General features: G+C 43.5%; 3 protein-coding genes across 4 annotated transcripts; 2 read left to right on the top strand and 1 right to left on the bottom strand.

The window, feature by feature from the left end:
* Positions 1–1707: 1707 nt before the first annotated feature.
* LOC112878755 (60S ribosomal protein L10-1) lies at positions 1708–4337 on the top strand. Its single transcript, XM_025942966.1, has 4 exons — positions 1708–1825; positions 3085–3586; positions 3690–3771; positions 3944–4337. Exons 1-4 carry the CDS (start codon positions 1816–1818, stop codon positions 4022–4024), a joined length of 675 nt encoding a protein of 224 aa, XP_025798751.1. The 5' UTR covers positions 1708–1815; the 3' UTR covers positions 4025–4337.
* A 724-nt stretch (positions 4338–5061) lies between these two features.
* On the bottom strand, positions 5062–8644 carry LOC112878276 (actin-related protein 2/3 complex subunit 3). Its single transcript, XM_025942725.1, has 4 exons — positions 8423–8644; positions 5991–6099; positions 5644–5913; positions 5062–5427 (listed from the first exon to the last, which is right to left on the bottom strand). The coding sequence occupies exons 1-4, from the start codon at positions 8423–8425 to the stop codon at positions 5285–5287; spliced, it is 525 nt and encodes a 174-aa protein (XP_025798510.1). The 5' UTR covers positions 8426–8644; the 3' UTR covers positions 5062–5284.
* Positions 8645–11332: 2688 nt separating this feature from the next.
* On the top strand, positions 11333–12251 carry LOC112902219. Of its 2 annotated transcripts, none has more exons than XM_025971177.1 (2): positions 11333–11867; positions 11948–12251. In XM_025971177.1, the coding sequence occupies exons 1-2, from the start codon at positions 11589–11591 to the stop codon at positions 11963–11965; spliced, it is 297 nt and encodes a 98-aa protein (XP_025826962.1). In that variant the 5' UTR covers positions 11333–11588; the 3' UTR covers positions 11966–12251. The 2 variants fall into 2 exon arrangements, with proteins under 2 accessions (XP_025826962.1, XP_025826968.1); XM_025971183.1 differs by having other exon boundaries at positions 11340–11858.
* The last annotated feature ends 2810 nt before the right edge of the window (positions 12252–15061 follow it).

The raw sequence follows: 15061 nt of genomic DNA, 5'->3' as shown, positions 1-15061 counted from the left end.
TTGCATGCCTGCGAACAAGCAGGTAAGCCAACCAGTATAACACAGCTATTTGAATCAGACAATTAGGCCCCATGGATTTGTTGCTTGATGCATTAACAGCCACATCAGATTTTATTTTGTTTTGTGCATATGACCTGATAGTCCTGCTATTCACTTACAGTGACTCTAATGTGCACATACTTTAGTGTGATTACATCAAGGCGGTTGCACAATGCGACGTTTGAACTTTGAAGAATCGAATTTTTCAGTGACTGATGGAATATGAGTTTTTTTCTCTCTCTAGTTTGCCATTTTTTTGTGATTGATCTTGTCGTGACAAGTGAGCTGATTGCGATCATTTCTTTGCTATGATGAACTCTGTTTAAGCTTTGGCTTTGTTCACTTGGCCCTGAAGTTGTGTTTTCCGTCTGCGTTAGTGACGGAGGTGCAATTGTCAGACAGCCAGACAGGTTTTGTTTCATTGATTCTTGTCAGAAAGTATGCTGAAATGGCATGTGAAGAATATATATCGCTGTTCTGTTTCATGATTCTCGTCAGAAAAGTATGAAAAAGTGCTGGAGCAATGGGCTGGTCTGGTTGCATTGCATTTTGTCAGCCCTTCTCGTTGCACCAGCTGGCATTGTATATTATCTGAAACAATTTGCCAACACACACAAAAAAAGGCACAACAATTCCTTCTTCTGTACTTCATCATTTTCAAGCTATACGTCGTTTGGCTTTTTAGATACATAATTTTTGTTATGCATATATAGACATAATGAATATATGGGATGAAGGGAATACAATTATTCAGCTGCTATTTACAGTTTGCATCGTCCTGACGCAGATTTGGGGCTCCCCTTTGCAGGCGGACCAGTCATTTCCTCGGCAGCCTGATCGTTCGTGCTGGTGCTCTGGCAGTGGCGGCGGCGGCGGCGGCAGCAGCAGCAGCAGCAGCAGGTTGGCTTCCATATTTCTTGATACCATCTCGCCGGTGTATCTCGCAGCTAACCGATATCAGTGAAACCGGAGCCAGATGTCTGCAGTAGCTAACTTGTTATGCGATTACACTGTAATTCTGCGATCAGAAGCAGGACGTGTTCCCCCCCCCCCCCCGTACTTGGAACGACTGTTCATCTCGGTCATGTAATTTCTTCTTTTAAACCTGAGATGAACAATCAGTTACTGATGAATTGCCAGATTATCATCACAGCAAGGAAAGATGGATGTGGTGGTCATAGCTTGTTCTTGTTTTCCCTTTTTTTGAAGAATATGGTGGTCATCTAATGTGTCCACTTTTGTTTTTTTTGCTGGGTGTATCACTTCTTTGTTGTAGCATCCAATCTCTCTCTTGGGTCTCCCTCCAGGGATGTCTGCTGATATTTCATTTTTCTTCAAATTTGACTGGACGACAGAGCTTATGGCATTGTGTGTTTTTAAAAATAAAAAAATTCGGGTAAGAAACAACCAAAAAGGGGCTACTTATTTTTTGCAGTTTCTAAAAAAATATATTAGGAGTTTTAATAATGAATAAAATAAATGCAAGATTTTTTGAGCGGGAATGAGATGGAGTGTTTTTTTTATTGAAATGGAGTGAAGCCTGGGCCCTGAGGTGAAAAATGGGAAGCTGGGGCCTCCAGTTCCCACATGGACATGGCCACATGGGCCTTATGACCAGCCTCACGACTGAGGATCCAAGCCCAAGCCCACCACGCAGACGCAAGAGCATACGCCACTAATTTCACCGCTTATATAAGATGCTCTCACAACCCTAGCGCCCACCTGCTCCCGCCGCCGCCAACTCGTTCTACGCGTCGTCTCGCCTCTGCCGTCGCCATGGGGAGAAGTAAGATCACTCACCTGGCTCCCTCTTCCTCCCGACTGTTTTCTCCGTCTCGACGTTTCTCGGATCCGTGCTGCTGTACGGTAGTGTCATCTTTCCAGGGTGGGGACTTGTTAGATGCCGATGGCCGTGGCTCTATACGCGGGAATCTGATGGGCTCTGAGAAATCTTCGGATGATTTGCGGTGATCAGTTTCGCCGAGCATTGGCAATTGGCTTTAGTCTTATCTAAAAATTAGCTTTTCCTGAATGATCTTTTGGAATTCATCTTTTTCCCATTGTAATTAGATGCAAAATGAGATGAATAGCATCATAATTCTGATGAGCATGTAGAGTTAATTCTGTTATCACTCGATAGCCTGAACCGTCTGAAATACTTGTACCTACCGTGATCTGTAGAATTCAGACGATTCATTTTTCGGTAGAACAGGGCTTGTGATATGTTTTTCTGGCAATGCCCTGATGCTGCTATTTAGTTCACACCGTAATATGATGACCTTGTCGAATGTTACTTTTGATGTTAGCCATGTAGACGTTGCAGCAGTCCACAGACTGTATGAACACGCATGAAGTTTAGCTTGGTTTCATGGGAATTCTGTTTCTAGCAAGCTGGTCTGTTTGTCTGTACAGTTGCTGATCTGTATGTGTTGTTTTGTTTAAAGCATAGAGTGCTTGCGATCTCTGCTCTGTTTCCATTCTGTCTTGGTGGATGGCTTTGTATATGCTATGTGGATGCTACATCTCATTATACAAAGTGCAGTTGCCTTTTTGTGCTATGTCTGAAACTGTGGCATGCATCCCCACCCTAAACATATAATTAGTTTTATAATGTGTTTAATGCTGTAACTGTTCTGCTAAGAGTGTTGGCAATCTAATGATGTCTAATTGGCATTCATGTTTTTGTGATGTGTGAGTTCTGTTTACAATGTTCTGAATTCTGCCCAATATTTTGCTACTGTCCCTAGAAATGACTGCTTGATTGAGTGATATGTGATGCGGTCCACATGGTTAATGACATTGACTGTGATATTGACATTCAATCACTAAAGAGGTGGATCTCTTTTGAGCTTGCTATTCCAGTTCTGATGTGTTATGAAGAATTGAGATTGCACTTCTGTAATAAAATATTGTGGTAGGAGGGTAAGGTGGCTGTGGGTGCTTTATTTTCCATGTCTGCAGTTTTATTTCAGAATGCTGTCCTGTGATTTGATGCCATTTTCTGCACATTGGTTATAACTAGGTGCTTTGTTGTTTTCTTACCAGGACCGGCTAGATGCTACCGCCAGATCAAGAACAAGCCATACCCGAAGTCAAGGTACTGTCGAGGTGTTCCTGACCCCAAGATCAGGATCTATGATGTTGGCATGAAGAGGAAGGGAGTGGATGAGTTCCCCTTCTGTGTCCACCTGGTTAGCTGGGAGAAGGAGAATGTTTCCAGTGAGGCTCTTGAGGCTGCCCGCATTGCTTGCAACAAGTACATGACCAAGAGTGCTGGAAAGGATGCCTTCCACCTGAGGGTCAGGGTCCATCCGTTCCATGTCCTTCGTATCAACAAGATGCTTTCATGTGCCGGGGCTGATAGGCTCCAGACTGGAATGAGGGGTGCTTTTGGCAAGCCCCAGGGTACCTGTGCTCGTGTGGACATTGGTCAGGTCCTCCTCTCTGTACGCTGCAAGGAAAGCAATGCTAATCACGCTGAAGAAGCCCTCCGCCGCGCCAAGTTCAAGTTCCCTGGCCGCCAAAAGATCATCCGCAGCAGGAAGTGGTATGTGGGAATGAAGTTGATTTCTATTGAACTCAATATCATGTCATAGCACTGACGATTGGTTTGAATTTGACTTGTTTGGTAAATTGTATTCTTTTTTCAGGGGCTTCACCAAGTTCACCCGCGCCGAGTACCTCAGGTACAAGAGTGAGGGTAGAATCGCCCCTGATGGTGTCAATGCTAAGGTGCAAAGTTGTTCCAGTTACTCATTTATTTCTGTGTTTATGTTTTTGCATCTTATGCTTCAAAACTCAGGCTAATTTTCTATTGCTTTGTGCTGTAATTGCAATGTCTTTTTTGGTCTATGTGCATGTTCAAATCTATTTAACTCTGGTTCATCTATTGGCCTTTGTGCAGCTGCTTGGCGTCCATGGCCCCCTGTCTAAGCGTGCCCCTGGGAAGGCGTTCCTTGCGGACAACATTCAAGCGTCTGCGTAGACTAATATTTCTCCTGCTGAATGGAACTCCAGAGATTTTTGCCTAGATCTAATTCTGCATGCTAGAACCTGAGTAATGTCTTGTTCGAATGATCTACTTGTGTAGCCTAGTTTAATATGGAGGTTAAATATCCATAATATCTTGTTTGAACCCTTGGCTCATAGTCGTCATCAAAAGGGCTGCATCTTTTTTGGGGCTGTGAATTTATAGCTTTTCTGAACCCCTAGTGCTCTGTTTTGCACTATATTTTTGTGTGAATGAATTCGTCTTCTGTACCTTTTTCGTCATGTCCAGTCCCAGGATTTTGCATTCATTGATGCGTTAGTTTTTTTTTTTGGCCGATTGAGGTACTAGATTCAGTATCTGTGACATGTAGATCATTCAGTATCTGTACTATTTGAGGTACTAGATTCATGTCATATTTCAGGCACTAGATTCAGTATCTGTACTAAATATCATATTGCTGTCACTCATAATAAATTCATCAATGTGACTCTGGAACTGTGGCAAATATGGCATGGCTTGCTGAGGCTGCAGGTCGGCGTACACGTAACACGCAGCTCTTAGAACATTCGAGGGTTAGGGAGATCATGAATAATTAATAACTACAGAATATATGCCACTGCCACATTTGCAACAGGCAAAATATTAAGAACATCTGTACGAAATGTCATCTTGTCTTTTAGATTAAACACATCGTTTGAGAATATGGCCAGTTTCAAGTTTGGATTTAGGCTAGTGGTCACAAAAGTGTTAGTAGCATCTCATGTTCCAGGTTCGACTCGCCATGGGAGTAAATTTTTTGGAATTTAATGGTAGGCGACGTTCCGTCGATAGCAAGATGTTTGTGGTGATTTTGTTAATTTCGAAAATTTACCAGCTCAGTCTTCAAAGATGTTTATAGGGGTCTTCAAAGATGCTTATAGGGGTGAGGTTTGGGTACGAGCGTTCATAGGGGTAAGTATACGTGTTTTGTGAGTGTCTGAGTTGCACTGCCTAATCGGAAAAAAAAAAGCTTGGACTTAGGCATAAACAAGGGGGAAATAGGCAAAGACAACATGACAGCTTATGTTTTCACTTCATCCATCGCAAATTTGCAGCAGATAATTAAGTTTATGGCATCCTATCTATCCTTCCATAAAGAACTTTGGCTTCTCACTCCAGATGTTGGATGATTCTTTGTTTTCCTTCACATAATCATAAGAGATACCAGGATTTCTACAAATAACTCTAACCTGTTGCTGAAAATACCTATGTCGTCTAAAGGATGACAATGTTCATGAACTTCCTCTTCGCAAATGCCAACCACCATTTGTTTGGAAAGCCATTAGCTCTGTATGCACAGCTGAGCAGTCTTCCACTTGTTTCCTCCCTTATCTGCTTCAAATAATTCCTCAACAGTTCTGAATTTAAACAGAGAAATGCCTAGTCATCAATTTGTCTCGCAATCCATGGGAACATGAATACTTAGGTGAAATACTCAACTAGTCTACAAAATAACCAAAATACTACATAGGTGAGATACTGAATAACAGCTTATTACAACTATTCGGAGAAAAGACAATCTAATTCAAATATATACATATGGCCATGCAATTGAAGTAGATGAAACTGAATACCTGCTTCCTCCTGGGATACGGGAAGAGTGAAAAGTCCAGGGAAAGGAAACCCTGGTTCCCCAGGCACAGGAACTTTCTCCAAGCCCAGATTAATGATGGCCTTGGTCCCAACAGCTAGCGTCCTGCAGCCTTCTAATCTTTTCAGGGCAATATTGATGTAAAATGTCAGATAGATCAGTAACTTGTCTGCTGGGCTTTTCACATGGAAGTTTTTGAAGAAAACATTTGCTCGAAAGAAAGTTATGGCTTCATCAACTATGTCCGCTTTATCTGTAATAGAAAAAAAAATCAGTGTTCTTGTATCGGTGGAAGTAAACCATCAATTGTATTAAGTGTTGACAGGATACCTGGGTCTGAGGTGGGGGCTGGACCCTTTATATGAGTTTTTAGCGGAAGCAAAGGACAGCCACAAGCTTTGGTGATGCTATCATCATCAATGAAACTAGAGTGATAAACCTGCCCACAATGGATTGATGCAGTGCTTATTAAGCTTTCTTAAAACAACATGGTAATCAAATATCACCAGTTAATCAGAATTGCAATTGGAGTAACATAACAGTATGGCAAAAACCAGGAGAAAAAAGTGATGAGTCCATTTGTTTGCCATGATCCATCCAAAGCAATTAAACCCACAAAAGCTTAATTGGCAGTGTGACTCCAAGTTGAGAATCAGGCATTGAAACAAATTGTCCAATTATCACTTTAGATATGGGCTGCAACGTATTAAATTAACTATAGACAATACTGCTCTTTATGAACCAAGTGGTACTGCTTTAGTGGTAACACATATCAAAGATTTTTTTCATGGAATTCTGCATTTTGTTTGGCAGCCATTAATGATTAATCAAACTAAATCTAGCCGCTGCTCTAATCTAGCGTCACCTTCCCCAAAACATTTCAAGTCATCATTACCTCAAACCTCGAATAGACATTCATTATGACAAGAGTACCATTTTTGAACTTGAAACTAGAGTAAATCAGTCTCACATTCTAGTTTCCAGATGTCACCATGACAGCGAATATGCACTCGACCTCCATTTCACAACACAACGAACAACTGGAACATGTTTGCTTTTTTTTTTAAAATGAAGGAAAATCCCGGCCTTGAACATTCACAGGTGAATGTCTACAGCCAATGGTTACAAGAGTTCTTTGCCTCTAAACCTCAAACGAGGATCTAAAAATACAAGAAGAAAAACTCTAAAAAAGAAAGAAATCACAAAGACCAAGCTTCAACCCTTCTCTTCGTCCACGTTTCATCCTTGCAAAACCTCTACGCAACACCAAACCATCACATCTCTCGTTTTCTTAGAAACTCAATGTCTGAACCGTCTAATGCCACTGAGGTACCTAAGTAAGATCGAAGAACCTCCAAGACGATGCTCCAACAAGAAAACAACATCAAAGACGCCGTCGCCGCCTCATCCAGCAAGCCCGAATTGGGTTTTCACCCGAAGATCCATCGATATTTGCACACGCCACCACAACAACGCCTCACAAGGGAACGACGCCCAAAAGCGCCGCTGTTGTCGACACAGACACAAGGTCTGGAAGGGCTTTCTCCTGGAACACCTGCCGGCAGTACCACCGCCCCATGAGCGATGCCGTAATCCGAGTCGAGGGAGATGGCGACCTCGGTGGCCACCCCAGACCATAACCGGCCATGAGGCCATAGGCCTCCACGACCTAAGCGCCAACACGCCGCAGCCCCCCGGGCAGTTCTATGAAGCTGGATCGACGGCCTCCCTCTCCAGTAGGCCCGAGCGGCGGCGCTTTGCCGGGATCGGGCTCGTGTGCCCGCGCATCCCGGCGGCACGCCCATCTCCAGCGGGGAAAAGCCATATCCGGCCGCTACCGCCCACGACTCACTGTCGCCGTCCCGAGGGCCAGCCTCCCTCTTCAGCAGCCAGCGCGGCGGCGTCTTGCTTGTGCGCCCGCGCTTCCCGGTGGCTCCGCGGTCCCCCCAACTCCGGCCAGGGAAACGCCAGATCCGGCCGCTGCCACCCATGATGTGCTGTTGCCATCGCCGTCCCGAGGGCCGGGCCCCAACTTGAGCGAGCAGTCCACGTCAGGGGAAAAAATGGATTGAAGATGCCTCGCCGCCGCACGTGCTTCCGGCGGCCGGCTCTAGCGGCGGCGTGGTAGGGAAGAGGGTGGGGGGGGGGCTTGGACGGCGGCAGCAGTAGGGTTCCGCCCGTGTCGCCCAAGAGGGGCAACGCGGGGGAGACGAAGCAGTCCTCCTGTCTACTCCTAACTCCTTTGTGAGCAGAGTGGAACATGTTTAATACCTACACCTTATGCTAGGTTGCCCCTGGAATCAATTGGATTCTGTGAACTTCAAATTATTGGTTTCACAATAAGCAAACCTCAAATGTCTAATTGTCCAGCCTTGGATCAGGAATTCAACGCAGGTTTGGATGGCAAAGATTGATTCTTTGACCCATTGGTAAATACAACAGGTTCACAAAATCTCTAAGCAGATACATTCCAATACCAAGGCTATTGAGGTGCTCGTACACACCTCAACAGAGCAACCTCAAATAAAGACATCCATCCACATGGAGAAAGGAGCTAACCAGCATCCGCTACCTACTTTACTTTCGGGAAGAGTAGACAAGAAAATAAAAATCCCCCAAAGAGGTGGATCCGACCGATCATGTCCGTGACTGAGGCACGGGGAGCTGAATCGAGCGTCTTCCCGAGGAATCGGGTCAAGAAGGGAAATCCAGGGTGGTTTCATGCATCTTGCCATGGTAGGACGAGACAGAGAAGTGCGTACCATTTCGCCGGTCTCCAACCAGGAGGAGCCGAAGCTTTACCGGCGATCTGGCCGGCCCAGCGGCGGCGTAGCAGTTCCCCGATTAGGAGTAAGTGGATCAAGCCTGGACGTGGCCGGAGAGGAGAGGAGAGCAGGCGGAAGGAGGAGACAAAATCTGGGTGGAGAGGTGGAGAGGAGGATTGGGGATTTGGGGAAGGTCTTGAGGTATAAATTTTCTGTTCTCCAGGGTCCTTTTGCATAAATGGCAACGGCAGACTGCAGACTGCATCCACCGGTTTCTGATATCCCGTTTGAAATTTGAATGTGTTTTGTTCTTGCGACGGAATGCAACGATAGGCAGAGATCAACGGCCCTAGCGCTGATGAAAAATGAAGCACAAAATAAAGTTTTCCATGAAGTGCAACTTAGGCCCTGTTCGTTTCCTACCCTCTAAACTTTAGACCCATCACATCAAAGAGAATCTTGCTATTTAGAAGTATTAAATAAAATCTGTTTATAAAACTTTTTGCACAGCTGGGTGCTAATTCGCGAGACAAATTTAATGAGCCTAATTAATCCATAATTTGCCACAGTGATGCTATAGTAATCATCCGCTAATCATGGACTAATATACCTTATTAGATTCGTCTCGCGAATTAGCACTGGGGTTCTGCAATGATAAGATTTTTCTAAATGATAAGATTCTCTTTGATGTGACACCTCTAAATTTTAGGCCCCAAGAAACGAACACACCCTTAGAGCATCTCCAACCATGGGTCCTATAATTTGTATTAGGGACATATTTGATGTGTTTAGGGTCAAAAAAAACTTATACTCCAACAGCGGGGTCTCAAATCATGTCATTTACAACTAATTGGGGAAAGATTGGAGCGGAGGCATTGGAGAAAGAAGTCTCTGTCAGTTAGATTTCGTGGCAAAAGGGAGATAGAACCCAACCAATTGAGTCCTAAATTGATTTGCCAGTTTTTTATAAAATAGGACTCCTGTTGGAGGCTATTTTTTCTCTTAAACCCTATATTTCAAGATAGGATCCAATTTAGGACTCCTGTTGGAGATGCTCTTGTACCGTTATATACGTGTCAGTTGAGTAATCCATATTGTAGGGTAATCTCATAATTTGTTAGTTTCTAATGAGATGAGATGATATAATTTCTTGTTATCCCATATTCCTAAAAATAACTAAATTAATTATGATCAGAGTTAGAAACTAATGACGTATCACCGACCCACATCTCAAACCAAATGCCATATAAATGTCATGGATAGTCGTCGAGCCCATATATTATATTCATTATCCCACAAAAAAAGATTATGTTCATTATTGAAAAAATGGAGGATTAAGTTTATTAAATTACTTATTAAGTGGTGCTAATTGAGATATGAGTTCATGGACTCAATAACTCTATGCAATGAAGCTGTACAAATGGGTTTAGACGAAGTCTTTTGGGGTAACTTAAGATATGGGGATAAGCATACATTGATTTGCTAAAATGCTAGTGGAAGCTGACACAAAATCACATAGAGTAAGTAACTCAAGGGTGGAAGCAGTGAAGCACATTCTAGGTTTAGGAGGCACCATCAAAGTTGGTGCTTCCATCTTGACGGGAAAAAGGTGCAGGAATGTGCAAAGTAGGTGCCTAATATTCCCCCCTCTGTTTGGGTGGATCCTACTCCATCGGTTTGTTCCTCTTTGGATTTTCATAATCCAGCCTCCAGCAATCCGGAAAGACACTTCAACTCTTTTGTTCGTGGGAATAAAAAAGAAAATTCTTGTGTTTCGTGCCATGAGGATAAAACAAATTACAAATCACACCAAAAAGATTTCTTCGTACCTAACAAAATTATTCGAGGCCTTCTCAGAAAGCTAATTCCATATTTGGTAGTTGGTACCACTCTCTTTGTTTCACAATGATGTGTTATTATTCAAGAGGTGTCACAGATGAGAAATATATGAGTGAAGTCATTTCAGTACTTGTACTTGAAACCTCCACGGCCTCATTGAGAACACAAAAGAAATTAGTTTGCTGTATTCAGCAAATAATTTGAAATGAAGGAAGTGGTTTGTTGTGCGGCTCTCTGTCCAAGCGACTATCGGACATCCTCTTCCACAATTGACGCTGCCAGAGCTCTAAAATTTGGGTCCTTTTGTGAGGTTGTTTAGATTGTGCACGAATATTAAGAACATATCCATTGCACTTAAATTCTAATCCTTCTTGTGTCAACATACTTTAACCTCACTGCAGTGATGAACTTGCCGCTGAACAAGGAACACATACACATGCACGGATAAAAAAAAAGATTTGACTACTAATTATCCGAGGCAAATATGACATTATTATTTCCAAACTTTCAAGCCTACCATAAAAGGGTAATCAGTGGACAAAAACCCAACAGCTTTAGTAGTTTGAGTGCACCCAATCCAAAACATCATTTCTTTTGAAGAGAGTGTTATATCAAAACTCCATGACGATAAAGTTTTTCTTTTAAAAAAGGTCATGATCGGATCAAGGGATCCAAAACACGTGCTATGCCATAAGTACATGACACGGCTTGGGAGCATCTAATGCCTTGTGTCAACTGTGTACCACAATATAATTTGCTGCAACCATTCGCGGCATGCTATTAAAAAAACACAAATTTAAAGCTAGCCGCTTTGCATCCTATATATACATGGTTGCCTTGGGCGTGCATCACCAGCTGGTCACTCATGAACAATGGCTGCTCTGCCTGAAATTAAAGGTAGGAGAACAAAACAAAGGCACATAGAACCAGCACCTATATATTATACAAAGTATAGCTGGAGAGATAGTCCAAAACCTTATCATGTAGCCATGCGTGCCACGTCATCACACCATGGCAGTGTCTAAAATAATTCCCGGGATCTTCTTCCTTTTTTTTTTTTTGAAATTTCCACATTCTAAACACAGAAGGACACTGGAACCAACAAATCTGGTCCTTTCACCATCCTGAACTAGGTACCAAGAGCAGGAAGCCAGCGGGAGATTCTTTGTGTTCTCTCCAATCTCCATCTCTCCCTGCCCCACAGGCATCTTGCCCGGCAACCAAGCAAGCACAACAGCTCACCTATCTCACCTATCCATCCATTCCACCCGTCCATCTTCCTGTCCCCCATGCATTCTTCCTGTCTGCCTGATCAGGACAAGCCATGGCGTCGTCACCATCGCTCCTGGACCTCATGAGCCTGTCGCCTTCCCACGACGGCTCGGACTCCTCCGAGGCAAGCTGCGGCAGCGTGGTGCAGGTGGTGCCGAGGGACGTCTCCGACGAGCTCCTCGGCAAGTTCGAGGACGCCGGCGAGTTCGGCTTCGAGTACGGCAGGAGCGGCCTCTGGTCGCCGCTCGTGCTGCGGCCCGAGCTCCTCGCGAGCGCGCAGCGGGGACGAGGGAGGCGCAGCCACCGGAGCTGGAGGAGGAAGGTTGGAACGGCGAGCTCTCTCAAGAGGCATGTCGATGGCTGCTGCAGCTGTTCTGCTCCCCTGACTGTTGTTCTTGTTTTCTGATGCAGGTGTTCTGCTGTTGGTGACATCCGGGGCTCATGAATAATTCTGCTGTTAGTGGAGTCTGTTCATGTAACTATTTTGTACTTTAATTTGCTGAAAATAGTTTGCACTTGTATTTGAAGAAAATTTGGTTTGTACTTGGAAATGTAAAGATAGTAGTAGGATGGTTGTTGACATGTATGTTGGTGTGTCCACTAGTTAGTTTGCTCAGAATCCTGATAGGTATGCAAAATACATCAAAATTTGCGTAGTATTGTAATTATTTCCTTTGAGGGACTCATATCAATCTACCCTGTTTTCATGTCCCCATTTTTTTCTCTGCTGTGAAAACTGAGCTTTGTTACTATTTCACTGTTGCAACTTGCACAATGGAAGATCTTGCAGGCATGCCATAATATGTAAGGGTAACACAGAGGAAAAAGAGGAACTGCAATCCTTTCTTTTCCAGGATTTTAGATTTATTTATTTTACATATAGGTCTACCTAAGAGTATTAGCTAACCTATGAAATCTGGTCAGAATAAAACATTGAAAAGATACAGTTCCCTATAACAATCTCATCTGCAGTTCTATCTTACTTCACATCACATACTGGAAGCATTTCCCTCGATTTCAACGAAGGATCTCCCCTTGATATCTAAATTACTCTGCAAAGAATGCAACGTCAGTAATCTCTGTTAGTTGCTTCAGTTGTTTTTACGGGTGGGGCTAGAGAAGGGGATGTTTACAGTGGAGTTTGTCCCTTCTTCTTTTGAGATTTTGAGTTGTTCTTTCTTTGCTTTCTTTTTATTGTGCGTGGGCGTCTCCCTGTGTGGCTAGTTGTATCAGTTGTTTTTTTCTTTTTTCCAATTTTCTCTTTCTAATAAAACATCAGCAAATCTCCTGTCGTCCGTTCATTAGAAAAAAGAATGCAATCTCTGGATTTATACAGCACAAATCATTAGAGGCTACAACTTTTGGCACCGTACTGATCACGACTTGCAAGTTTCGATTCAGTTCAGCTTAAAAATGCACTGCAGTTAGGAAAAAATTGTTTGTCCAAGATTGGTCCAAGAAACCTGTCACATGCTCTATTTTTCCTAAAATACAACTATGTTTAGTTTTTTCCTATACAGCTATGTTTAGATTTTTCCTAAGTCAGCCTATTTTAGGTTTGAATAAATTTATCAAAAAATATTTGCATCTACGATGCCAAATAAGTACACCGTGAAAATATATTTCATAATTTATTTGATGATACTAATTTGGTGACACAGATTTTGATATATTTTTATATAAATCCAGTCAAGTATCTTTACATTTGATCCTATCATTGAAGTCGAGTAATTTTTATTTGGCGACTTCGATTATTTATAGTTAATTTCTCTTTTCTCTATTGAAGTATTAAGGAGAACATCTAAACCCTGATACTTGCAGTTATCGCACTTGGAACACTTATTACTGAAATTACTTGATAAATTACATTGTCCATATTTAAAGAATAATATGATCGCTATACTTTTTATTCCACTAGTGAGGAAAGTATTAAGGGCATCGAGAGTATATGCATGACAAAGCCATAGCTTATTATTGGCTTTTAACCAACTACTATAAAAGAAAAAGCAAAATCCAAACAAAATTCATGAATTTTGAATATATCCCAAATATATGCAACATCCACTTAAAAAAGTATAAATGAGAAGGTAGGAAGGAGAAGAATTTGGAGAAAGAATTAACCTTGGAAGAAGATCACACCTAGAAGAGGAGGGAGGAAGGAGAGGAATTGGAAGAGGAAGAGACCTCCAACGGGGGTGGATCAATCTGTGGCCGCTGCTACAGTCGCGTGCCCCCTGTTGGGCGGGGGCAGGCACTGTTTTATCTGGGGATAAATGCGAGACGCGCCTTAGCAAGGCGCGTCTCGCATTACTTTCCCCAGGCGGGGTTTGTCTCGGAGGTGGGAACTAATGCGAGACGCGCCACCCAAAGACGCGTCTTAGATCTCAACATGATCTGAGACGCGCCATCCAAAGGCGCGTCTCGCATTTGTCTCACCATGCGGGCGCGTCTCAGAACAGTAAAGTAAAGCGAGACACGCGTCTTGCTTTAAGTCCCCTCACCAGCGTCCCGGAGATGTACTGCTATTTAAGAAAAGAAATAGTCACAAGATGTACTGCTGAACGATGAGCACGCTGAAATCCCCCTCCCAGCGTCTCGGAGACCGCGGTGCTCGCCACCAATAAAATCCCCCTCCCCAGCGTCCCGGAGACCGCGGCGCTCGGCATCACCCTCCGCGGCGCATCCTCCGAGACCGCCGCGCTCCTGGAGTGCACCGCCTCGGAGATCACGGCGGTCGCCACCACCGGCAGATCTGCGGTGCCTCCTCCGAGACCGTCACCAGTGGGCTTCTCCCGGAGCGCGCCAACACGGGGACCACAGCGCCCCATCACCACCAACATCCCCCACGCATCAGGATCGGGTACCCCCATTGTTACATGTATTTGTTGGAATCATCGCATTCTGGCTGTATCTGCATTAGCAAACCCACAGAGCCCACGGACGAAGTTTCTCTTTGTTTGCTTTAGTGGTAGGATTCTATCGATTTCTATTTTCTCACAAAACCCGAGCTGGTCCAAGATGAAATTTTTGAGCTGGTCGAAGCTGTTTAGCTACTTCGGCGGCTGCCTCCCCTGCAGCAACTGTTCAACCAATGTAAGCTGCTGTGGCACGAGCACGATAACCAACAATTACGGGGGGCAGGACGATGATTTAGCTCGCAACTTCACAAACAAAAAGGAATCAGAAAGCCAAGCTAGCGCTAGTAAGCAAGCTGCATTGCCTGATTTAATATCCATATAATAATTAATATCGGTGTAATAATAATTGCTGGATTTAGCTAGAAAGGACTGGTAATCGTAGACATCGTAATGTATTGTGAGATGGGATGAACTGATCTGTAGGCATCTATGTTTCTAAACATGTAATAATTGAGCTAGGAAGGACCAGTAATTCGTATGTGTAAGCATCTAGGCTCTTAAGGTATGTTTCGGTGATTAATGACAACCATTATTGTGACTAATGAGTTTGTGCAGATTTATAGATCATTATCGCTCATTTGGTTATATGTCAAAAGAGGCCCCTAAT

Source organism: Panicum hallii, chromosome 1, assembly GCF_002211085.1.
Source record: "Panicum hallii strain FIL2 chromosome 1, PHallii_v3.1, whole genome shotgun sequence".
Taxonomy (NCBI): Eukaryota; Viridiplantae; Streptophyta; class Magnoliopsida; order Poales; family Poaceae; genus Panicum; species Panicum hallii.
Note: the sequence above shows the minus strand (reverse complement) of the source record. Positions and strands in the feature narration are given on the sequence as shown.